This window comes from Corvus kubaryi, unplaced genomic scaffold (genome assembly GCF_017639235.1).
Source record: "Corvus kubaryi isolate FWS band 111438036 unplaced genomic scaffold, C.kubaryi_AGA036_p1.0 125, whole genome shotgun sequence".
NCBI classification, from domain to species: domain Eukaryota; kingdom Metazoa; phylum Chordata; class Aves; order Passeriformes; family Corvidae; genus Corvus; species Corvus kubaryi.
Window position 1 is genome coordinate 1,216,312 of NW_024580660.1, and position 27,135 is coordinate 1,243,446.

The 27,135-nt window shown below is 40.5% G+C and overlaps 1 protein-coding gene across 12 annotated transcripts in view; it reads right to left on the bottom strand.

Moving 5' to 3' along the window:
• NAV2 (neuron navigator 2) overlaps positions 1-27,135 on the bottom strand; it is a 366,859-nt gene that overhangs the window by 102,910 nt on the left and 236,814 nt on the right. For 7 of the 12 annotated variants that reach the window (XM_042021454.1, XM_042021407.1, XM_042021396.1 and 4 more), the window contains exons 4-7: positions 25,593-25,665; positions 20,340-20,574; positions 18,721-18,789; positions 15,659-15,816 (exon numbers count right to left, since the gene is read on the bottom strand). In XM_042021454.1, coding sequence (XP_041877388.1) covers positions 15,659-15,816; positions 18,721-18,789; positions 20,340-20,574; positions 25,593-25,665 — 535 coding nt within the window. The remainder of the gene's footprint in view (positions 1-15,658; positions 15,817-18,720; positions 18,790-20,339; positions 20,575-25,592; positions 25,666-27,135) is intronic. The other 5 variants (XM_042021488.1, XM_042021482.1, XM_042021462.1 and 2 more) reach the window with 1 other exon arrangement.

The window sequence follows — 27,135 nt, forward strand, 5'->3', positions numbered from 1 at the left end:
GTGGAGAGCGTGCGTTCTCGGCAGCAGGAGCAGCCCTGTGAATCCAGCCCTGTAAATCACGAGCTGCTGCAGCCACACAGGGACTGTTTTACTTCACTTTCAGTTGCTCAGTGAAGATACGGCTCTGTTAACCTCCCTCCTCTGATCCAAACCAGATCTACTGAAGATTTAAGTCACATACATCTTCTTGACTTAGCACAGAATCGGGTTTCTAAGAGTATTAGAGACTCCTTAATAATAAACTCAGCCATCTCACATGGTTATGGACGAAGTGGAATAGCAGGAACTAATGATACTTTTAAAAATATTACTGAAGTCAGAAGGTTTCCAGGGCTCTTAAACAGTAACTATTAGACTGGCCGGTTTTGCTAGTCCTTTTCCTACAGCAAAGTAGCCACATGGAGCTGGAAGGAATCAGGAGCTGGATTACAGACAGAGACAGGAATCACGCTGCTTTTAAGCTTGTGCCAGCCTGCTCACTTCCAGGGCATTACTCCTGTTTCACTCTAGTACAGAAGGAAAATCAAGCCACCAAATATCCCAAACAGTGATGCCACCTTGCCCTCTTGCTGCTCTGCTCAAGCCTGCTGAATTCAACCCTATGTTTTAAGGAGGACCAGTGAAATAATGGCATAGGAATCACAGAATCATTAAGGCTGGAAAAGACAACCAAGATCAAGTCCAAGCATTAACACCGGACTGCCAAGCCCACCACTTGACCACATCCCTAAGCATCACACCTACACTTTTTTTGAGCACTTCCAGGGATTCCACCACTGTGGAAAGAGTCCCAGTGACTCCCAGTGCAAACAGCAGCAGTGACCTATCACAGTGCCCTGACACAGACACAGAGAGGAAGAAAGGTGATAACTTCTTCAGAAGCTGCCAGCAATGCTCCTCCCTCTGCTTTCAAAACCTGCACCACTGCTCTTTCTTTCATGCCTCTTACCGTACACCGCTGCTTTGTTTTTGTTTTCATTTCCTGAAGTCCTCCTTCTCATCACAGTCCACTTCCCATCCCCACACTGCACCAGGCTCCTTTTGCACACTCAGAACAAGTAAGCCTTTGTCTCAGCCTGTCTTCCACAGAAGACATCCAGCAATGGACTGAAAGCTTCATGAAAATCCCAATTGTGCACAATGTACAGTTAATTCGTATAGATTATTTTTAAAAATAGTAATAGCCCATCTCAATATTGAGATATCGTTATAGGAACTGGAGATTGACAGTACTTTCAACACTAAATTCTTAATCCACACGTCTTCTGGTATCATCACGCTAAACAAATCTCAGCACAAAGCACAGCCATGCCCAGAAATCATCAGAGCTGTCTGAGATTCATGAACATGCCTAGGATGGATTTACAACCAGGTTCCGGGAGGCACCCAGTGTACTGATCAATATGGGCAGGGAAGCCTTCACTTGCTCAGAGAAAATGGACTGGTAGGAAACAAAATGAAAATGACCAGTACTGGTTGTATCTACAAAGTAGAAGGGCTGGTTGTACACCCTGTTAGCACAACATATGCAGGCACAAAAACTCAGCTCGGGGTCTGAGCATGCAGACAAACTGAGCAGATTTAGAAAAGAAATCTGCCTTCTCAAACAGGTTCTTCACAACAGTTTGAGAACAATACAGGCAACGTGTGCGTGGTATGAACAAAGCCAGCCCGCATTCCCCAGCACTCAGAACCTACACAAAGTCACTCACCTGAGACAAGAGGGACTTGAGACACAGGTCCATAACCTGACACTGAGCTGGCTGTTATGTCACTGCACAGCAGCAGAGGCCACCACATCAAAACAGGGCTCTGACCAGCTCTACAACATTCTCTGGGAAGTGAATGGAAGGGGTTGGTTGATTTGGGACCTCAACTAACGGCCCAGATGAGTGCTCCAGTTAACAGACCTCTGGGGAAAGACTCTTAGCTTGGATCAAGTGAAACGGCTTGTTTTCCAAATCCCAAAGCATTGCTCAGAATTTATTTCCCACCAAAATCCAGAACTTTTCAATTTCTCCTTTTCCTTTTTTACTGTTTTCAGGAAATCTATTTTTTTATTTATTTATTTATTCTGTTTGGTCACTGACTAAAATATGTTTTTTTCCAGTTTATTTGTTTATAAACACAACGTTCTCTTTGTCCCAACGCCCACACACACACCCTCCTGTCTGGAAGTGAATTTTGCTTCCGTTGCCAGTGGCGTAGGATGAGTACAGTGCAGCTCCATTTACAGACACGTCAGAGAAACCAGAATTAGGACAATACTTTGACTGTAACGTTAAAAAGATATAATATTTTGCAACAGGAATGTAATTTTCAGAGTGCCAACTTAAAATCTTCCACAAAGTGAACTCTGTGAATTCTGGATGCTACGCACCTGAACTGAATGAAAAATATTCACAAAGCCTACAGTTAAGCAGCAACACTTTGGGAAAGGAAAGAAGGTACTTTCTTACACAACTGCAGTGGATTTTGATTTGTACTTGGGTCAAATACAGTGAAACTGGACACTGAACATCCTCAAGTGATTTGTTATATTGCACCATGCACAGTTAGTGTAAGAAATAAAAGGTTCACCCTAAAACACTCTCATGAAAAATTGCTCCAGCTTAAGAAAACTTCAGTTTTTCAGATTCTCTGTTTCCTCCTTATGAACAAGTGCTGGCTCTTTTACTCCTCTGGCCAAGTTTGGTAAGCAAAAGGAGTTCTGCTGCCAGAATGCAGCTTCAAATGCTGGGCTTCCTAATGAAGCAGCAACATCAATTCGTGAACACATCAGCATGCAAAGGGGAAAGTTTTATTCAGCATAGCATAGACCCTTCTTTCATGAAAAGGGGAGTAGGTTTCATGCATTCAATTAATAAGCTTATTATTTTCCATGTGTTCCTTTGTGAGGGAGATATTTTCTTTCTTCAGCAACCTGCATTAACTAAAACTGACTATAAAAGAAATGTTTTCAAACCCAAGCTACAGTCTACAATAAATAATGATCACTTTCCTCTTTTCAAAGTCAAATCTTGGCCTGAAATCTATTTTGTTCCTAGTGTTCCTGTTAAAAAAGATGTTGGTGGTCCAGTTCCAATGCCAATACACACTGTAGCATGGGTAAATCTGATTTCAGCTGCTCCTGCAAAGACTGAACTGCATCTGCAAACCCACCCGTTTGTGAAGAAGGAAAAAAAAGAATCTGAAGGCTTATGATTTAATTCTTCCACAGAAGTCTTTGAGAGCTTATGTTATAATAAGGTCAGGAGAAAATTTATGCAATTTCCCATCATTTGTCATGTTCACTCTAAGTAAGTGGACTTTGATTTGCTATAACTGAAAACTTTCAAAAGCCATCATTATAAGCATGAAAGGCAACACACAGACAAAGGATGTTCTCATAGTTACTCTCCTTAGAAGGGTCAAGAACTTAACAGCATTTTTACCCATTTTTGAATGAACAAGCTGTTATTTTTTATTTCACAGCTATGGGAAAAATAAGTTCTTATGACAAGAAATATCTTTTAGTCCAGCCCATAGATTAGATAAGAGATTTAAAAGCAAATCCACAACCAGATTCTAATTTAGGAAATAAAAGCAGCTCTGCTCTATGACATTACAGTGTCAGAACTGCAGAAACCACTGTGGCAGTTTCATCATTTCCCATCTAGAAAAATAAATGGTGAATCTTGACCCTTCCCATCCACCCACCAGAAGACTCTCCTTCAAAGCACTATACATAAAGTCCTACAGAGAAAGACTTTTTAGCTGAGCTGTTCTCTTCTTCAATAATCATTTATCAAACCCTGTAAGCATGGAAATGTCTGCGTTCCTGCCAGGAGCAGACTATAAAAATCACAAACTTTCCATAACCCAAAGCACGAGCAGGTAGAGCAGAACACTCCCAGCAAGAGTGACCTGGCACACAGTCCCTCTTCAAAATAAGCACAATTTTTGTGGCCCACAGAAATTTCCATTTCATTTCCAATGCTGATGACCAGGGAGAACTACAGCTGGCAGGAAGGGACTGGCTGAGCTACCAGCTTGGGGTGGGCATGGCCTCCACCCACAGGATGGCTGAAGCTTTCTGTTCTCTCTTCTCTTCTGGATCACAAAAAAACCAACAAAAATAATTTTTTTAAAGCAGAGATTGCCAGATAGGGAAATTCTGTACAACCTGAGAAAAGCCTGAATAGGGAACATTTTGCTTTGCTGAGGATAAAACCTCAGAATCATAGTTGGAACCACAGCTGGAAGAGACCTTAAAGATCATCTCCCTGCCAAGGACAGGGACACCTTCCACTAGACCAGGTTGCTCAGGACCTTTTCTAACTGAGCAGAATTGTTCCCTTCAACTTCTGCCCACTGATTTTCCCTTTAACGGCGATTAAATTTACTGTAACACAACACAAAAATTACCTTTACTCCGTGATATTTTTCTTCCCTTCCATCGTATCTACTTCTTCAACCCCAGTGTTGTAAACTCTGCAATTTCAACAGCAGTTCCACGCATTCACAGAAACATGTTCTACCTCTGAAAACCCGCACCAAAGCCCGTGGATATGTCAGAAACTCAACTTCCACGTTTCTGTAAAGCTGCCTTCATTCACACAGAGCTCCAGCACATGGAACAACAGTTCTGCTGTTGGCTGGTTCACTTAGCCAAGACTCATCATTTTTTGCTGAGGTGAGGGGAAATAAAACTGGAACACAGGCAGCCCCTTTTCTCATTGTCTCGCCATAACCAACTAAGACATTTGAATTCCTTGTTGTTTTTGTTTAGTTACTGTAAAATTCAAAATGCTGTCAACATGAATGTATAAGAAAGGTTGGAGGGACCTCTATTGACCACATACGAGTTAGATGATCATAAAAATAATGAAACCAAGTTTACTGTGCCATTCAAAACAAGTTGCACTCTCCATTTAATACTAGACAAATACCATTCTTGTTCATTCTTCTCCATTTCCTTCTCACTATTTGTACAATCTAATCCCCCAAGACTTCTCATAACAGACTTATTCAAAAGCATTAATGAATTCCAGGCAGGAAGCTGTTGTGGAGTCTTTCATCAGATTTTACACCTAGCTGGAGTGGACAATATGTTCAGTTAGCAGCCTTGGTCTGACACATTTCTCCTGCAGGTTATATGAAATAGGGACTATGAAAATCAGTAGTCTGAGAATTGCAGTCAGGAAATATTGTCCGTTCATACCAACACCAACTGGCAGACACATATTACAATTTATGGCGGGCTCTTCTTCCTTTCAGTTCTCTGCTGCTGGTCACAGATTCTTCAGATAGATTTGGTTATGGATGAGGAACAGGCAAAAGGCTCAGCAGAGAAGCCACAAATGGAAGGGCTCAGGGAGGCTGAATGAGGGTCCTACCCAAGGAGAAGGGGCTTCTCCAGATGTGGTAGAAACATGCTGGCACTTAGGGAAGTCTGGGATGTACACCACTGCTCTTTGCTTTGCCATGATTTAATAGCTAACCTTCGTTTCCATGGCTGTTTTTCTGGCACACTTCACCCAGCAATAAATTTAGGAGGAACTGTAAATATTTATTTTAAAAGGAAACATGTAGGCACTGCAAAGCCCATGAAATGCTGGACCAGCTCTTCAGCTGGTATAAATTAACATGGTTCCACCACCTCCAACACAGCTATGCAGATGTACACTGGGCAAGAAGCTGCTTCTCAAGGTCAAATTTGACTTCAAAGCTCAGGATTTTTATCCTCATGAACTGTACTATTAAGAACATGTCACTGGCTAATATTTTTAGGGGTTTTTTTCCTACAACTTTATTTAAATACACTTTTGGCTTGTTTTATATATTTCTAAAGCTTACACCAACTCTGTCAAAGTCCTGTGGTCTTGTAAAGCTCCACTTCAGCCATGATTAAGCCTTCAGACAGCCTTTGTGTAGGTAGAAGAGGACACATTTTTAAATGCCAGATTCATCCAGCTGAACAGTTGTAAAATTAGGCACAAATATGATTCACTGCATACTCATATCTTGTCCTATAAACATGCCATGCTGCTTGCTATTTCCTGACAGTCTTTAAGCTGTTTGATGGGCACACACCCAACATAAATATGTCACTGAGGATTTACTAAGATGAGCCAATCTTTCAAAGGCGTATTTGATTAGAAAAGTGAAAGGGTGCAAACAATACCCCAGGATATACGAGTATCTCAGCTGGCCAGAGATGAGTATTTTGTTTGACACTAATGACTCTCATAAGGGTCATCTCCTGACACAAGGCAGGAGCCTTATGTCTGAGGAATTTCTCTGCACTAATACATCTGGTAAATTGGAGAAATAAACTTGAGTCAGTAAGATTTCACTCACTGAAGAGGTGTGTGCTGAGGAAGGAGAGACTGAATGCCTAAATTTAAAAGGTCAAACCACCAGCTATGCAACTGCACCGCAGCAAAAGGAGTTGCAGCAGGATGCAGCTGCACACTTCACAGTGTGGCACTAAGGGAAAACAAACGTCACTCAGAAATGCTTTAGGAGTATCATATATGGAATCAGAGGTTTGTAGAATCATAGAAAAGAAGACAAAGAACTTCACTACTCCCTCCTGCTCAGCAGAAAAGTAAGGCATCAGGTGGAGTGCTGTGTCCAGCTCCAGCAGCCTTCTGAAAGAGACTCACAGACTGGAAAAGGGGCCAGTAGAGACCATCAAGACATAAAAGAGATTTATCACATTAAAGAGATTTATTGCAAGGAACCTGTAAGAAAAAGGATGGAGCAGTAAAGATTGCTTAGTCTAGAAGAGAAAAGGCTGAAGGAGACATTTCAGGCCTTTAAATATATGAAGACTGTTATAAACAGGACAGAGATCAAGGAAGAGCAAAAATATGACTTATTTTTAGCCACAGAGAATGGCTTTGTATGTATATTTTTAATAGCTGCTTTTAAGACCAAATGGACACTGGAAGTGATACAGTGTAAGAGATGGTCAAGTCCCTGTCATGAGACATTTCAGAACAGACTTGTGAACGCCCCTCAGGTGTAGGCGTTTTCTGCATAGGTACAGTTGATTTTCCTTCAGAGCTGGAGCACAGACTCCCCATGTTATTCACAAATGCAATTCTGCAAATACTTAGTGTGAGCTGCAAACTTGTTTAAATTTTAAACACAGTTCTTTAAACAGAGTTAAAACCAGGAGCCATATCTGCTCTGCAAAGCTATGACTCAACACGAGAAAGTACCAGGTTCCTCAGCATATCTTTCAGATTACCTCATGGTCCTTCCTTTCTCTCTTCTTGTTTTTCCTCTTGCAACACCAAATTTGTGATCACTGCACTGTATTCAAGGCAAAACAAACCACCCTGAACATTTGGTGAATACCTTCAATGTATATTATATTTAGAACACTGGACAGGGCTATTCCAGCATCTACTTTTGGTAGTGCACACAGCAGAACAACAGAAAACACCAACTACTCTGATAATGGATTTATTGAGACAAATTCTGTAAATTTATTTTACATCTGTCTGATTTACAGGGAAAACCCTTGGTCAATAAAACCAGAGCATCTCTTGAATGCCAGCACAGAGGAGCACAGAGGCAGCATCTTAAACACTAAGCAGAATATGATGCTTGCTTCATGTCTGACCTAAATGAAACACTAGTACACTTTTACAGAGTGGGATGACTGAAATTTAAGTAATTATCACATTTTCATGCTGTTGAGACAATCACATTTATTTCCCAGTGAAAATCTGAAAGTGTGGGCAAACTGGTTTCATATTTTATGGGCTTGTGCCTCTTTAAAAAAATATAAAATCTTTTCCACTTGTGCAATCCTTTTAATCTTAGTGAATTTTGCACAGTCTTATTGAGTCATCATTTCAAAAGCAAATGTTAGATTCATTCAACATTAGATCCATTTCTTAAGAAATTATTAGATTCATTTCTAAAGAAAGAGAAACCTAAAAATAATACTAAACCCAAGATGGATACGGAACAGGAGTGAAAGGAACTGTTTCAAAAAGTCGAAGAAAGGAAATTTTTTCTAAGCCTATAAGAGCACAATTTTCAGTCATGAAGAAAGTTATAGCTACCCAAAATTTTTAAATACATAAATAAATATTATTTAACTTACTGTTATCTGTTGCATGAGCCAACTGTTCCACTCTGTAAAATCACTTCCCAGCTTTCTGACATCCATATACTGTTCATCCATAAGCACAGGGATCTTTCAATCTCAGGAACTCTACTTATTTTTGCTAGTCTCCAGTGAATTGTTAAGAACTTTCTGCTGGTCCTGGTTTCCAAAACTTTCCTCTCTCCACCTCTCGCCCCAGCCTTCCCAGCAGCCTCGCAGAGCTGGGCCCAGCACCAGTCCACTGGCACAGCTAAAAACAGGTTCAGTGATGACCTGGCAGTTCGTACCAAAAGGGTCAGTGCCTTTTCAGTGTCAACTTTAGCGCAAGAGAGTCCTCAGCTGGAAATCCTCAGCTTGTAGAGAACATGGGTTAAGACACGAGGCTTAATATTTCACATTTATGTTCCACCCGTGTGCTGCTGGATCCTGCAGTGAATCACTCAGCAGGCAGCACTGTAAAAACTAACTCTTGAGGGTTTGTATGAACTCTCTCTTCCACAAGACACCAAGCACCTGAACACTTCAGGATTAGCCAGTCTTTGATTAGTAAAAGATGTAATTCAAAATATAAGATTTACTGTAACAACATGTAATAACAGAATCACGGGACAGTAGAATGGTTTGGGTTGGAAGGGATCTGAAAGATCATCCAGTTCCAATCCCCTGCCATGGGCAGGGACACCTTCCACTACACCAGTTTGCTCCAAGCCCCATCCAGCCTAGCCCTGATCACTTCCAGGTATGGGGCAGCCACAAGTAAACCTGTGCCAGGGTCTCACCGCCCGCACAGTAAAAAATTTCTTCCTAATATCTAATCTAAACCCACGCTCTGTCAGTTTAAAGTCACATCCTGTCACAAGCTGCCCTTGTCAAAGAGCCCTTTGTAAAAAGAGTCTGTTCAGCCATCCCAGTGACCTTTTGCCAGCACTAGGTCAGCTGGCTCCATGCCACAGGGATTGCATCCAGCATCCCAGCTCCCTGCTGCTACTGTCCTGATAACTATCCCTGCACCTGAAGCCATAAAAAGCCTTCTCTTTCCTATTCAGGCTGAATACTACTATAAATGGGTAGAAGAAAATTTTAAATGCTCTAAGACAAATTTCTATCGTGCTTTTTAAGTCTCAGAGCTCTTTTTTCACCACTTTTGGGTTTTTTTAGTTCTTGCACTATTACTGGGCACAAAGGCAAAATCCTGGGTTTTGTCTCTCTTTATAATTAATAATTTATGTAGAGTGAAAAAACTGTATGAGGTTAAACAGAACATTTCCAGCAAGGAAGTTTGTGCAATGCCACTTGACTATCCTGTACTTGGTACAGGAGCCAAACCCAATCATTCAGAATGCCAAATACTTCATCTCATTTTACACAAAGCTACAAAAGAGGAATTGTCCTCCATTTTAATGTGCTTAAATGAAAGATTTTTCATTCAGGAAAACTTTCCAGATCATCTATGTTCATCTTAAAGACAACAGGGCTCAGAAATTTCTGAGCCAAACTCAGAAACCTCTGTCTGAACATCAGCTCTGGGCAAATAATAGATTTTGACTCCTTATGTCTGATTTAATCTCTTCCCATAGCTAAACATCCTCACTCTTAAAATTTCTATCCCATCTGTGGTCTTAATTGGGCTAATATCAAATTCCTGAGAAATGGATACCCACACACTATCTACTGATATAAGGAAGAATTGTTATTACTATAAATATCACTACAGGTATCTTGTAGGTAATAAGGGAACCTTATAACCTTTCTTTGAGACAAAGAGCACAAATTAAACCTTTAAGTACCAAACTGCAAAGGAGGTTTTTCCAAAGCTCTATTTATGCAGAGTTCTTTCTGTTTTATCAGCATCCCTCTGTTTCAAAGACCATTTGAATACCACTGAATATCTTAGCCTTCAAGACATCACCCACAAAAACTCTGAGTTTTGATCTCCTTATGCACACTTCTCGCCTTGCTCCACATGAAGAGGAGAGTTTTTCCTCTCAATTGCTAAAGTAGCCTTTTTAAATTGAATCTGAGGGTTTGACATAATCCAAATCTGCCATTTTTAAATGACCTTAAGCAATGCTGAGTTCAAGACAAGCTCAGTATCACACAGAACGAAGCCATGGGAGTGTATTGTCATGTATTTTTATATCAATAAATCCTGATGATTTTCATCATCAGGAGTAGAAATTCCGATGGCTCAGATCCAGATTTAGGATTTTCTACTCTTTTACAAGAGGGCATTTAGAGAAATAAATATGGATTACCTAGTAAAGTTGACTTGAAGATGCTGATTTAACTCTGAAGAGCCTTTCCTGCTAAAGCTCTGGCAAGATCTGCCATGGCCTCTTGAACTGTGCCCTTGAACTTGATGCCTTGCCCTCCTGAACCTGATAAATATAACTGCCTACATATAAAGTGCACACATTTTTAGCACACATGTGGCATGTGTAACCATACACCAGTTTGCTCACTGGAGTGAGGGTGACTTGCTAACATTTTACTAACTGTAGTCAGTCCTATTTTGATAACACGAAGTGAGAAAGTTAGGACGAAAGAAATTCCTTAACTGTCCTTCAAAACGCCGTAGCATCCCTTCCTATTTCAGCAGTTTACATTTAAGAAAAGTTTTAAAAGGAAATAATATTTAAAAGTATCAAAATGTGGTAACAGTCTAGGTCACAGGAACCCTCTGGAGATAATCCTTCCAACCTTCAGCTGAAAGCAGAGCCTGAGATGAGGTTATCCAGGGCCCTGTCAAGGCAAGTCCTGAATACCTCCAGCAAGTGAAATCCCACCCCTTCTCTGGAAAAACTTCTCCAATGTTTTATTCTTCTCACAGTGAAGAATTTTATTCCTATTTCCAGACAGGATTTCCCCTAAAGGAATGTGTGCCCCTTGAACTGTCACCACACATCCTTGTGAACACAGTGACTACCCTTTACATATTAAAAGACAGTTATTAAATACACACAGTGTTCCATGTTAAAAGGGTTTACCCAAAATCTGAAAGAAATAAAATAGAAGGAGCAGGAGAGGAATACACACTTTTCTTACTCTCCTGCCCGTATGGTATATCCATACCTAAAAAAGTGAGATGTGCACAGCCAAGGTTAGCACTGAACTGGCAGGATCTGGTTTGAGAACCCTCTCATCAGACTTGTACCAAGTAAGTTTGCAAGAACACTCCTATTAAAACAGTCATTTATTTCACCTCAGTGTCTGGATCTGTATGTATGCATTCTTGGTTTTTTCCTTTTCCTAATATTATCTGTTTAAGAGAAACCTGACATCAACCTGCCTTCTTTATAAATCTGGGTAATAAACATTTTCTTTGATCTGAAATGGAAACGGGCAAAGTCTGGGAATGCTTTTTTTTCTACTGATATTTCACCTAACATTCAATCCACAGGAAAAGCATCATTTTTCCCACAGACTTCTACTGCCCTCTGTAGGATTATTTTAAATAAAATATTAGGAACAAAAGTAAAAGAAAAAAATAAAAAGCAAGCATGTAAGCCTGTCACAGTATTGGTTCTCACCAGTACTGTATCACATCATCAACGTGGTGGAGGTGACTTTTTAAGCTGATGTCTCCTACAGCTTCATAACTTCATTGATTTTATAGGCTTGACACAAGAAATAAGCAGAATATTCCAAGACAACACTATAAGACTTTTGAGACTGCAAAATGCAAACTGAGTGCCTGAAGAACAGTGAAGACAGTGGATATGTGAGGGTGTTCAGAGCTAGTCAGAAATCCCCAGCATTTTGCAGAACTGCAGGCTGCTTTCAGAGCACAGCTCAAGAGACTCTCCATTGTGTGCAAGCAGAACAGTGACACAAACTCATGAGAAAATCTACTGAACCCAAGTCCTTACTGAAGTCGTACCTTTCAATATATTTAAGTTTCATTCTTGATACTACCTGGGATGCAGTTCTGCTCCCCTCGCTATCGATAAAAAGTAGATTTATGTATTCTAAACTGCGTATGCAAATCAAATTTTGGCTATATTTTATCTGGTGATCCTACTGGACAATTAGAAGGACATGGTAATGTGGAGCTTCAAGGTAACCACTAACTAATAACTGCACACAGGCATAGAAACGCAATGTTCATTTGCCTCTCTACATTCATGAGAAAAGTTTTTGATAATTTAGATGAGTTCAGTAGTGACCTTGGAAAGTGTCCAGTGCCTTCCATGCCATAGTAGACCTGTGGTGTTCAAGAACATTAAAGGACAAGGAAGTAAACCAAAGCTATTCCTACATAAGCACGGACTAAGTAACTCTGACAATTCAGAAGAGAGCTAAAAGGCTCCAGCTGTATGAAGGGATTAGGATGACATAAAAAAACCCAAAAACCGCAAGCCTGAGTGGCTTATTTCCCCACAAAACAAAAATGCAATTAAGACTTTAATGGCATTTTTCTTTAAAAAAAGCCTGCAACACCAATTACACACATGAAAGTACCCCATCTAGAATGTAACTGCAATTATAAATGGCTAATCACTGTGACAATAAATAAAAAACCATACCACAGTGTTTTACCACTTTATGATGTGAGGAATGAGGGTCCTGAAATTCCTCTGAGTTTGGGTAAACTCCCTATAAAAAGGGAATTCTGCATATAAACTGAGGGGCTAACTCCAAAAAGCAAGTTAAAGACATCAGGCCCTAAGCTCAAAGAAGGTGCCCATGGGACTGAAGTAGGTGTCTAAGTGATCCTTACTAGAGAACACTTATCTCTTCTCCGTATCTTGAAAGTGGTGTCAGACAGCATGTGGAGACAGAGAGAAAACAAAAATACTGACAACACAAGGTCAGCTGTGGGGAAGAGAGACTTGCATCTCTTTACATGTTCCTTTGCTTTGTGTGCACCTCACATCAAACACATGCATCCATCCAAGAACCTCTTATTTTTTGCAATGGTGCAATCATTTTCAATATTACACAAATCCTTTCCCCAAGACTTTTAGGAAACCAGTGGTCTCATGAGTAACTGACTTACAGAATCTTTTGAAAAATCTAGGTTATTTATTTCCCAGTAGCTGGCTGTTCTTCCATGCTCCATTTGCTGTCCTTTTCCTTCCCAATGCATTCTGTTTCAATTAATGCACTTTCATCGCCACAAGACACAGACGATTGACTAACAAGACAATTTGCATTTGGAGGGAAAGGTCACAGATTAATAAAAGCTAAAAATTACAACCTACTTTTTGTAAGAAATGATTCAAACATAAGACACTGAAGGCCACCTTCTATCACAAAGTGACCAATCATGCCAAAAGAGGCTGATTTTTCTTTCTCCTATTTCCTTCCTCAAAAACACACAACAGAGCAGGTACTGGGTAAAGAGATGAAAACTTACCAAGCCTGGCACACAGCACAGTCATGTGAGTCTCACTTTCTTAGGCAAAACACAGGATATGGGTCAGAAAACATGAATTGTCTTAGCACTTTGACAATAAACTTTGCCTGGCAATGTTACAATTAACTTCAAAATAAGCCAAAAATTTGTCAGACCAATTGCTTTTGTTTTTCGTGGATGCAGACCAACTTTGTGTCATGATTATACTTTTAAGAAAAGTTCAAGTTCAACTTTACATAAGCTCCCTTTTTTTTTTGAAGACCATAATTTATGACTGGAAATTTTGACCAGAGCAAAATTCTGAGTAGTTAATGCAACTTATGTAGATTGTCAGTCTAAAAACCAGCCTTGTTTCCTTTAGTCATTTGTAATACTCATAGGAAGCAGCTCATCTCATGTGCTTCTTCAGCAACCAGTTTATCTTTCTCAGGAGATGAATTACAGTGAGGAATGAGGGTTCCCAGAACTGACTAAAAGCAGTTGATATTTAAGTTACTCAGTTGACAAATTATTGTTATTTCTCTGTATGCATGAGGACTTCTTTCTTTTTCTCTTTTGAAGACTAAAACCAGTACTTTACTTTCCTTATTTAGTAATCTTGGTAAACTGAGAAAAAGCTAAAATACATGGAAGCCCTCTCCTCCATGCAGCGTAACAACACACCACCCATAAGGAGTAGGGATCATCCAGACAACCAACCTATGCTTCAGGACAAGACAAATTCCACCCCACCTCTCCCCAGTCTAGTACTCACAAGAAGGACAAAGAAAGAGACTGGGGAGATATTACACAGAAAAACAAGGTTTCTACTGCTCCCACTGAAACCTGTTAGCTTGTTCTCTGAACTGAAAGCCAGACCTGGTTCAGATTTAGAGACAACTATTACATGCTGATGTTCCAGTTAAATCATTACTGTTTACACAATTTACCTTCTAACAAAGCGTGGATTTACCAAGGTAGAATACTACGAAATTGTTAGCGTATTATGCTAATACATTAATTTGTAATACTTAATACTTATAATAATTATATTATACAGAGGTGAATTTAATTTTTCTCTTATACAAAATCTGATCAGGGCGTTTCAGAATGTCCCTGGAGGATGCTGAGGATCCTCCACTGCCACCATAACTTTTTTGGGGTAACATTCCAAAATCTACCAACATGCTGTCCTAGGAGAACTAGAGAAGAAAGCCCAGAGTTTCCTGGAAAGAACCAAGCATGAGAACCACAGACAAGCTGACCCAGACCAGTGCTTTTCCCTGGAGCAAAATGCTCATTACAGTTATTAGAACTTACGCACGGCCAGCGAGGAGACTCGAGCCCGAAGGCTGCCACTGTCAAGTCACTGCAAGGAGCCTGTGCTGAAGTGCAGGGCTGGCCCATCTTTGTCAGCAGAATGACTTTAAGGATCCAGAACTCGCCCCCAGCCGGCAATTTGACCGTACCAGACTGGAGAGATGCGGTCAGTTCTCACCAGTCACATCCCCCCAGCCCCACTGGTACGTGTGGCACCACGGAGCTCAGAGCTACAAACTCAAGCTAATGAATGCTGTCAGATCACTAAATTAGTGAATGGACACAAGTCAGGAAATGTCATTCAAAAAAGCTCTGCATCACACACAGCACGGCTCTGAGTGTTTCTGAGGCCCTGCCACAGACATCATTTCACTGCAACATTTATGAAAGGTAACATGCTCCTGCCTTCAAACACAACACTAGATGGTTCTTGAAATTAGACTGAAATTGTGTAATTTTGTATCTTACAGGATCTTCCACAACAGTGATGGAAATTAAAGCAAATGGTACTATGCATCATATAAAAACTTTGGAGAAATCTTTAGTGGTCATTTTTCATTCTTGTCAAACTACTCATCAAAATGCCTTATTTCATGATTAATTCATTCCCCCTTATCTGTGCTTGAAGCAAAATGAAAAAACATGGTTCACCAGTGCCAGGACTTTTTAAAGTTATTTTTTGGAGGTACCTTCAGGCCAGCAAGTCACAACTTCAGATATATTAAAGAAGAACTATAATTTTTCAAGAAGCTCCAGCTGGGTTTGGATTGCAGATGTCATGTTTACAACATACAGCTTTGAGACAGTCTTACAACTTCTGGAGATTAACAGAAAATCCAGTTTCCTCCGAATGAAACCACTACGAAGAAAAATCAAAAATTTCTGCTTACCTTTGTCATTGCTGCTTGTTGGGGTTGGAGGGGGAAGTCCAGGCTTAGATTTGTCGTAGTTGTTAAAGCTCTGGCTGCGTCGGTTGTTGGCACTGATGGAACCACGAGCTTTGGCCTCGCTGCCCGCAGCGGACACCCTCGTGGTGGGACCTGGAAGTCTGGTGGAAGAATTACAGCATGATTAAACACAGGTAGAAAGCACTCTGGGGAAGAGTCTATGGGATACCATGCATAAGCTGAAAACAAAAGATCAACAGCACAAGTATAGACTCATAAGGGTCTTTCTGCTTCTGTAAGAACAAATCAAAGAATCATCTTAGATGAAAAGTTTATGTCAAACAAGATACAGTCTGAATTGTTTTACACCAGAAAAAAAGCCCTGAGACAAAATTAACAGTCACCTGCCATAAATCTGCTGAATCGGAAATAGTTACAGGTAAATTCAGTGGAGCAATACCACTGGCAAAAGGTTAAGAGTAAGTGAGGCACTGATGTTCTTAAACCAGACTGCCGGAGACTTCGTCACATGCCGCCCACATAAGGGCCACCCTTATTTCAGAAATAACAATGAGATGGCACCTGGCTGCCTTTTCCCTTGTAGAGAAGCACATCACATCGCTGCCCTGGCAGCTACAAAGCTCAGCAGCCAAGCCCAGCAAAACTTTTACTTGGTTTAATTACTTAAGCCTATATAAATCACACAAAGCTTCAGTACCCTCTCCTAGAGTAACCACATTATCAGTGAGCTGGTATAAGCCTCTGGTTTAAACTGGGCATCTGTCTCCTCCAGCATTTTCTTACCATAGCCTGTATTTACCAGATTTAGCTGATTAACTAGGAAAAAAAATGCAGTTATTTTGGAGTAAGTACACAAGCTTTTATGCTTTTCAGGCAAAAAGGAAGGTGGAAGACTTCTCTAAAAAGCCCAAGAGAATCAGGAAAGCCACTGGCATCACATCTCAGAACACTTCAAAGCCAACATTCACACACAGATCTTTTTAAAGCTTCTCTATATAAAATACAAAAATATATTTAAATAACTTGTGTCAATAATAAGATAAAAGGAAGAAGTCCCAGTTGTCAGAGAGAGTGGGGATGACCAAATCACCGCTGTGCCTCTGAGAGAAGGAAGAGAAGCCAGGAAGGAACCTGGCAGGGCTTCCTAAATAAACTGACTTCTCCAAGACTAGTGAAGAAATAGAAAATATGAAAAAAAACATGAAGAAAAAGCCAAAATGTCAGAAGCTGCATGCACATGCTTTCAAAGCTCAGAAGAGTCTAAGACACAAGGGCATCATTCAAATACAAACCCAAAAATTAATTTACAAGCTCAAACCACCACAGATTCAGCACAGCACATCATGGTTCTGAGGTTGACTTTTAGACAAGTCTCTCAAATTATCCAGCTTTTTCCAGCACTGGGGAGTGCTAAAAAGTTGTCCATACTCATCATTGCAGCAAGGGACCCATGAGAAAACCCCAGAGAGGCTCCATCCACTGTAGAGGAGACCACAGGGGAAGAAGCTGAGGGCAACCAGTGACTAAAACTGTTTGAGAACTTGAAAGTCACCAGGACAAGGAAGTTCATAAAAAGTTCATTTTGTTTGACAGGAAATGAGCTAGGTTTTCTACAAGGTACCTCAGGCCAAAGTTTTTACCCAGTTTTGAAACACTGAGTATGGGGCACCCACCCCAGAATGGCTCCCCAGAGGGCTCCAGTATGGGAGGGGAGTTTCCCAGTAGTAGGGAAGGGACAATCTCCCTGTACTGCTGGATAAAAAAAGGCTCCCCACACATATCCACACAGGTTTTGCAAAGCTGTCACATTTTAAAGTAAATAAAGCTCCTCAAACCATGTGACCACTTAAGAAGTGACAAGTTTTCCATTTGAATCAGTATTACCAGTGCCAATAAAAACACAAGAATAAAAAACCTATGTGCTAAAAACACTCTTGAAGATACCCTTTCTCTTAGACTTTTTTTTCTCCCCACTGTATTTTAATTAACTGGTTTAAGCCCCTGCTTTTGCTATTAGGTCAAGATACTTCACAGCAGTGCCTGTGAAATCTAAGGAAAAAAATCAGGTTCAGGGAGACACTTCTCTGGGTTCTTGCTATTTGGAGAGAAGGTACTGAGCTTGGAGAACACTCTCTTTAACTACTCCTCAGCACCTCTGTTAAGCAAATATGAGCTGTCAAGCCATAATTATGATCAAGGAAGAACATGAAAAGGAAACTTGGAACTTTTTAACAGGGATTATTCTGCAGAGATTCACTGTTACCATAAAAGAAATAAGATGCAGGAAATAAATCCAAATTATACAGCAAAAAAAACAATCTATACGTACTGAATAAAGATCATAAGCTATAGTTCACAAGCTTAGCAAAAATGATATGGTATAATTTACCAATGTAAAACTATATTCTAGTCAAACATTTGAATATATTATAATAGTAAAATAAACAAGATTAATAACCAGATTAATAACCACAGCAACCCTCACAATCACTGAGATGAGATGGTCAGATGAGCTGGCATGCAAGTCATGCTGGGATCCAGGGAAAAAACAAATACCTAAGAATCACTTCCAGGGAGATTACAAGTGCTGAGTGTGAGAGCACTGGGAACAGCAGGGGCTCTGATGAGCCAGAGCTCATCGTGCAGATGATACTCTCCCCTCTAGCTGAGACACTGGCCTGATGCAGCTCAGATGGGGGATGGAGCTAGATGATCTTTAAGGTCACTTCTACGATTCTGTGATTTCAATAGTACAGATCAAAATATAATTGATACAGCGGGGAAAGAACTCCCAGAACCATGTTTTGTTCTCAAAAGCAAAAGCTCCTAAGAACAAGAAAATCAAATTATTTCCCTGTGGGCCAAAACGCATTCCACACCTCAAAAAAAAAAGAGAAAAAAAATTAAATCCATCTAAAACTTCCACATTTCAGCCTCTTGTAAAGGCCTATTTACAAAGTGCTTTCAACAGGAACCCTAAACATGCACCCAGAAATATTGCAGAAGGATTATTCATGCTTTGCAGAAGATGAAGAAATGCTAACCTAGAAGACCTTTTCTGACCAAGAGTGAATCGGATGATTTTGCTTTGAGATGAGTCCCTGGGAGATGCACTGTGACAGGAAAGAAAAAGCGGAAGAGAACATTGAACAAAGAAACTTTTTTTTTTTTCCCTTAATCCACTGAACGTAGTGACTGGTTTTAGGGAGAAAAGGCTTTTTTATTAATTTCACAGGAATATAATGCTTCTTGCCCAAGTATGACTTCAGGTCAAAACCACTACAATCTGATATTAATTAATTTTTACAGAGTAATGAACATGCAAATCTGCATGCAACCCCCAATCCTATTCCTCTTTTCCTTCTCAATCCTTTATTACATATATTTTCTGTAGAATCTGAGCAATTTGACTTTCGTACATACTAAGAAAACATGACACTGAAGATCTTCAGGATATATCTATTTTTCAATTATTTGAAAGCCAGCTCAATCTACATAATGGACTAAAAATATCAAAACAGTGTTCAGCATCTCAGCATGTTTTTGACAGAAAAGTTGCAGAAATCTCTTCAAACACATCTTTGGTTTAAAGTAATTATTTCCTGTACAAGCTTATACATGCTGTAGCAACACTATGTTTTTCAATTATACAAAACTATTGTTTACACCCAAATGAGCATAATTTGTGAAGAAAGACATAAAAGCCAAACCCAAATAACCTCTGAGTAGTGTCACTTCGAAGGCTTCAGTTAAACTGTTTATATCCCTCATAAGGCAGCACTTAAGCCAGTGTTCACCTCAATGTGTGTTAACACAAACAAGCCTCAATTTGAGATATTTGAAAATAAAAAAGCCTTCCTACTTTAGTAACTGCAAATATGATTTCTGCTTTTAATTCTGCTTCTTATCCCCAATAAACTCTCCCTGTTTTAGCAGGGGAAGGGTAAGACCAGTAGAAGGATGCACATGCATTTACTGTGGTACTGCCTCAGAAACTGCTTTTATTCCAACCTGGACAGAGCACTCCTAGTATTAAAAACATTCAAGGAATAAAACCCCTTTCTATTCATCTGTACTCTGATCTAGGAGTGCCAACAAACACCAACTAAGAAAATTATTTTTCATGTAAAGCCAGCAGCATATTATTTTCGACCAAAAAGTCTAGATTTGATTTTGATTGCTGCCAGGTGTTATGAGCTCTATTTGTTTTACCCCTGTCAGAGTAACCCTTCCCTACAGTGGAAGGTAACCCTTCCATTTCTTAGTGGGGACTGAAACTCTTGTAATCTGAGAACTGAAGTTCGTTTTCATATGCCTAAAATGTGTGTTTTCTAAGGGAAACAATGTGCATGCTTTGTGAGTAGAAAGAAGCAAAAAGGAATAGTGAGAAAAACATCCTTTTAAAATCCTGTGGCTACTTGGTCCAGCAGGGATGCTACACCCATGGGGCTGCAGATTTCCAGCACTGAGAATGTATTTAAACACACATTTTGATTTCCAAAGGCATGAAGTCAATTGCTACCCAGCATTCCATTCCCAACACACTTTATTCTAGAGCAGAATGAAGGAAAGGAGCTCCTTTGGCTTTTTAAGACCTTCAATGAGAAGCAAAAAAAAAAGAGATAAATAATGAAAAAAGAACAGCTTTAGGAGATTTTCCCACCTGGACTGCATTTCTGGTTGTGCTTTGAACTGATGCTGCAGAGCTTGTGGGGGCTGTTGGCACGGAGTGTGGAGCGGAGCTGGCACCTGCTGCTGCGGGACCCCCACCTGGCACTGGGACGGAGGCCCTGCTTGCTGGGACGGATGGTGGTGGGGCTGCTGCTGCTGCTGCTGCTTGTATCGAGACAGGCTGAAGAAGAGGCCCAGGATGGCCTTTAGATTCCCATTCCTGATTTCTGCAAGGCAAAGTTGAGAAGTCACTCGTCAGCCATCAGTGGGGTTTTTTTCTCCGACAGTGCAGTGGGTCAGCCACTGCAACCCCAGAACACTGTCTGAACTGAGCTCCTTTGGAGCTTATCCTTTAGGATAAGTTTCTTTCTGCACATCTAATTGGCACTACAGTTGACTGCCAGTGAGCACCAAGGACAAGTAAATAACTAATCTCTTCCCCGCGGTGACTGAGCAATATATCACATTTCTGTTGCAGTCAGTGTTAATGCCAGCATGCTTAAAAAGCAAGTCCCTGTAAAACTTTCCTTCAAACTAAAGTAGCTAAAAACCCCAAAACAGAACCCCCCCAACAACAATTGTATTAAGGAGAACACACTGGAAATGATTTCTCAGGCCTAAACTTGCACAAGGAGGAAACTAGTCTGGTCTCACACATATTTCTGGAATATCAGACTAATCGTTTCCACAAAGAAAATTTGATAAAAGTTTTGCACTAGCAAATATGGTTATTGGGTGACCTAGCTGTATTCAAACAGCTTTGATACTATCACAAGCCAGTAAGCGATGAACACCCAATGCACCTAAAGATAGCTTGACAGCAAATGTATAACCTTTTAAATTCCTAAATGTCATCCTGTTCTTCTGTGCAATATCAAATGCAAAAATGTAAAAGCAAACAGAAATACAAAGCAGAAGAGGTGTATCAGACCATGCACTTAACCACCGTATTATACTTAATACGCAAAAGGGCAAATTCTTCCTTGCACACAACTTTAATGTGCTGTGACTTAATTATTGAGCATGTTTTATTTCCTAAATTTAACAAGTGAATTTAAAAAGCTACATCAAACAGCTGAACTTTTGCCAGTGTTGTACAGATCACTTGAACTAATACAGTTCACTGCTGCCCTGTGAGAGAGAAAGAAGAAAAGGACATGTGGCAAGACAGGGGCAAGCACGAAGTCAAGAACCAAAATTTTCATTTCTGTTCCCAGGTCTGGCTGAAAGGTTGCTCTGAGTTTGTGATGGGCCCCACTCCATCCTTTACTCCCTCTTCCAGCCACGTTTCTGCTCACATTGCACATCTTTGCTGTATAAACAAACTTCTGCTCCTAATCCTAAACAAATCTGAGGCTCATGGTTCAAAGCTGTTGTTCCCCTTTCTGCACCAGCTTCCAGCTTTGGTCTCCTTGTCTACCTGCACCTCAGTCTACTTTCCTTTCCCAGCCACTAATACAATTTACTTTCTTTCTTAAATTTGTCTCAGCCCATGCCCATGTCCTCAGAGAATATTAGAACTTCTCTAAGTGGCCCTGGTCATCACCCAGACTCGGGATATTCCTTTCCTCTCATACGTCTTGACTCAGTTTCCCTACCCATTTTTTCCTCCCTGCAGCCTGGCCCCTCCATCAGTGCTGTCTCCCACCACTGACCCCCCATTCCCTTGTTTAAAGGATTATCATTCCCAGGGCCCTTCAGCAGACATTTTCAGTCTTCCTTTGTTTTCTTGGCCAATTTTAGTCTCTTCCTAAACAATGGGTTCCCAATTAATCCTGCCTGTTTTGTCTTTCCCTAGCCCATTCCTGCTCCCATGCAGTGCTATGCACAAACCCACCCTTCCCTCACTGCACCAGGTAGGTTCCTTCTCTAATCCGCAGGTTCTCTTCAATAATCTGTGTTTATCTTGGGAGGACAAGGATGGAAGTAGACAATAAAGTAAAAGAGACACAAAATACAGCAGAACACAGAAACAAGGATTTCCTTATCTCCAGTAAAGAACTCAAATTACTCACAGAACTGTAAGGAAAGTAGCATTTAATCACAGGTTGAAGCATAACTAAACAGACCCAGAGGCACTGGGAAGCTTAACTGCACAAATACAGGCCAGAAGATAAAAGAAATTACCATGGGCTTGCTTGTTTAAATTTAGCAAAGCTATATGCAACTGGAAACTGATTTCCATGTGAAGTGAGAGGCAATTATAACAACAACCCACCTACGACCTGCTGCTTTCTATGGCTGCCTGTTTTCTGCTGTGTTTATCAGAAGAGCAACCTGCTTTTGACCAAATAAAGATAATCAAAAGAAAACTTCTAGTGAGTTAAAGGAGTCTCCTTCCCTCTGGATTTGAAGCAAAACATTTTAAATCAGACTTTCAGAGGTACCTCTGTTTCTTTTATCTTAAAAACTGAGGTTAATTCTGGCAGTTCTACTCTGCACTTCATACAAAAGGAGTATTTCAAAGAGTCCTTCAGCCTCACTGCACTCTGCACATCGGCAGAGTCTCAAATGCTTCCTGCTTCAAGTCCTCTCCAGTCCATGGTCAGCTCCAGTATCACATTAACTCAGATAAGGACAAGTATGTCACCCACCCATTCTAAATGTGGAGCCAAAAATTACTGTCCTGGATATTGGGAACAAACACTCCAGACACTTGAGAGGAAACTGGAATTTGGTTTTCACAGGAAACCCCACAAATCTACTCTTTGGAGATTTCCACCCTGAGATATCTCTGTTGGTGCCTCTTTCCCCTACACCACTGTTCCATGATGTCTTCAGCTGATCATTATCCAGCTCACCTGTCACCCAGAGGAGGTGCAGCTGCTTATCTGTGACATCAATTTGAGTTTCTACTGCACATTTATGTCCTCCACAATCTCGGCAGCAAGGAGATACTGTGTGAAGGAGAGCAAGTTTTGTTGGGCAGCTGCAATTCCAGGAGTCTAAAACCTGGCTTGGTGTGGAGACAAGTCTAAGAGCAGGGGTATCGAAAGACAGCTCAAAGAATGCACAATAAAAAATTGCAGCAAGAAGTGAAAAGGTCTGCAGCTCTCCACAGTTTTCTTTAGTAACTACAAATGGAGGTTTTAGATCTTTGATAAGGGGATGCCTTTTTGCCTCCACATTTCTGGGGAAAGCGCCTGCTTCTAGCACAGCATGGTCATCATCAGTGATGGCAGATCCTCAGCATCTCCATGGCATAAATCCATAAAAACAGACTCTCTGTAAGTGGCACGCACATATCAAAGCAGGATTTTTCAACACTGGAAGGGTATGACACACGCAGTCCCAAATTATTTCAACATTTAGGAGTCATCCAAATTCCCTTTTTGAATCATTAACTTCCCTCCACACTGAAGCTGCCCTATTGAAAAATACGTGCTCTTAACAAACCCAGGAGATTTCAGTGATTATTCCCGTTTGGAAGCAATCACAACCTTTTCCTTCCTCCTAGATGAGGACCTGCCAGTGAAGTAAATAAAGTTATTTGCAGCTGACCTAGCAGGTCTTGGCAACTTGCACAGAGACGCTGGCTCTTTGGTAACAACATTCCTCACTTTAAACCATTCTGTGTTCCTCAACTCAGTTTCGGAGTGACTAGAAAGAGAAATTTACTGTTGCACTCAAGCCTTTTAACTTATTTTATAAAAATATATTCATTCCCTCCCTCTCTCTAGTTGCCATTCTCTTCCTTCAATGTTAGTGGTGGAGCCAGACAATGTTCTCATTTATATGCTGGCAGCAAATATTACCGGTCCCTTCTTAGCTTCCGTGTGATTTAATACACTAATTCCTAGATAGTGTAAAAGAAAGGGAGAAATCCCAAATCAGTGAGGCCATGGGATAACATGTATCCTGCTGGGCCTGACTTGTGACTTGGCAGGAGAGCCCTGAGCATTAATCATGCTGTCCCTTCCCCAGCGTGAGCAACACGACACTGCCAACTTTGTACACCCAGGCGGTTTTCTCGTCACTGATCTGCGATTTCACTTAGATTTTACCTTCTATCACGACAGGTAAATAATGTGAAATGTATTTTTACAATATTTCCATGCTAAGGTCAAAATTGGCTTTTACAACTGACTCAGCTGCATTTTCTTTTTAATAATTTCCTGGCAAACAAACTTTCTGCTGTTTGAAGTTTTGAAAGCTCATGCTTTCTTTTCTTGACATGAGAATCCTTCAGATTGTAACTGAGCAATTGAGGCATATAATGCTGGCACCACTCAGGCAGAGCATAGTAAAGCTTCTCTTTGGAGGAAAACACTTATTGCTGTTCTAACCCAGCCTAAGAATGCACCTAACACTCAGCCTCCTCTTCTACTTGTTGTGCTTTATTCAGGTTAGAACAGTGCATTCTAAGTATCTGCTATTTTGCTGCAGCCTCCTGCTCCAAACTAAGTTTGTGAAGAGACTCAGTCATCAAATGTAACTTTGAAGTCTCACCTGATGCAACACATTCAATTATTTGCTCTGTAAAGCACTGATGGAGATGTCATATAATATATTCAGCTACTGAACCCACCTGCTTTTCCAGCATATTTAAATGAAAATACAAGTGAAAGCTGGTGCTGAGGATGACAGAAATCTGTTTGATCTCTTAATAAGATAATAGCTATACAGCTTCTGAGCCAACAGGTACCACAGATCCTGGCAGATATGCACTGGCATAAGGGAATAGAGTAAACCTAGTTTGGTTTCAGAAAAATTCTGATGCCCTTAAAAAGCAGAGTGATTAATTACAAGTCAAAAAGTCTTTTTGTTTTGGCACAAAACATTTGGATTTGATTGTTTTGTGCACGTGGAAATGAGAAAAATCTTTAAAATGAGAAGAAAGTAGGATTGTTATTCAGTTAAGAGAGTAACTGAAGAACAAGGAAATAAATTTTTCTCTCAAAAGGCAAACAACTGACAGCAGTTCACTTATATCTGTAAAATACACACTGATCAATATGCAAATTATAGAACTGAGGTAAGAAACTTCTGGTTTTAAGCAGAAAGTAAAGAAGTGACTGAATTCTCATTTGGTCTCATTGATTATTGTTACAAGTCAGCTGTGTAGAAATTAGATATGTATTTTATCTACCTTTCACACTGAGATAGGGAAAAAAAGAAGTAAAGATTGTCAGAATTTTAAATTAACCTTATTAATCTCCATTACACTCGATGTTCTAGTTGCAATCACAGGTAGTAATTCAGGTTCCTCATTTAACATGAAATCTTAAAAAACCAATGGACTCACCTTCTGCTGACAACCCCTGGATGTTAATCCCCTTAGCAGCCAAGAAACTCAGGCATGCATCTATGTTTTCAATCTGTTCAAGAACAAACAAACAAACAAAAAAATTAAAAAAAAAAAAGGTGACACAAAAAGCAAATGCATTGTAATAATGATTCACTACCATCATCCACCACCCCTGACTGCACTCAGACTTTGCATCCCATAAAAAGTCCCTTTGCTCACGATGTGGAAACCATAGCATGAAACCCTCTCAGTTACTGAGGTCCTAAATGGATTATTCCATTGATTATAAACTGATTCTTCCATGGGTCAGGGCTTTCTGTTATTTGCATTTGCATGAAGCAGGTTGGTTCATGCCCCAACCACCACAGGCAATCACTGCATTTCTTACTAGAGGGTCAAGGATGTTCTGCGCCAGGAACCGAAACCTACAACAAGTATAACAAACATGAAACTGAAAATAAACATGGAGGCCATTTGTTTGAGGAGGCAGATTGCCACTTGCTCTGAAGTTGACAGCTGGCAAAAGTTTCCAGCCACGCCAACAGTTGAATATAAAAGCTGTAACTGGAACCCCCAGCCGGAATGTGAAACACGCTCCCCCACGGCATTCCCCACGAGTCAGAAACACCAGGCCACTCTGGTCACTCACTGAGTCCTGTCCCTCACACAGATGGTACAATGGAAACAAGTTTCATGGGATAAAATGAATTTTCACCAGGTAGGCACTTGTGCACAACAGGTCTGGCTGTCAGTTGCTACACACAGCTCTGGTTGCTATACACAGACTGGACCTAAACCCTACCTAAGAAAGTGGACTCCAGAGAGGCTGGATGAGTCAGGAATGTTTTCCACTCTATCTCAGCACTACAATGGGGATCTTGCAGTAGCCTCACACCTAATTTGCCACCAAGCTCCCACTGAAGCTCTGCTGTCATAACCACAAGATGCAGAGAAATGCCAGCCCCCACCTTGGACCAAAGCACTTCCATGCAAAAGCCTAAGCTTGGACACCTCTGCAAGGAACAACATTTTAGGAAATACCATGTTTTGTGTGTGGTTACACAAAAAACTTTTGGATTATACTGTTGAGCAACTTTTTTATTTAACCATGGTAATCAGCAAGTGATAAAATAGAGTCTTTGTGCTTGAACATCTCTCAAACATTGATTTAATAATTCCTGAAACATTGCAACCAAAAACTGCATCCACTGTATGCATAAGGAAGGAGACAGACACCAAGCCCCACACTTGGTCTCACGTAACAACCTTTATTCTGTGAAGTGTGGAGACATCAAAAGGAAACATGAAAATCCAGCTGCCCTGTAAGCTCCTGCCTGCCCTCAAAAAAATACACAAGTGAGAGCTAAGGCAGCATTTTAGAACCTGAGCTCCCAGCAACAGACCTGAGCTCCCTGTCCTGCTCAAAGTAATAAAAAAGGACCAGGGAAGCTGCCAGGAAACCTCCCACATGGATTTCTCTCAGGGTACATTAATTTATTGTCTATAACTATAACAATAAAAACATTTTCTTCTATCGGGG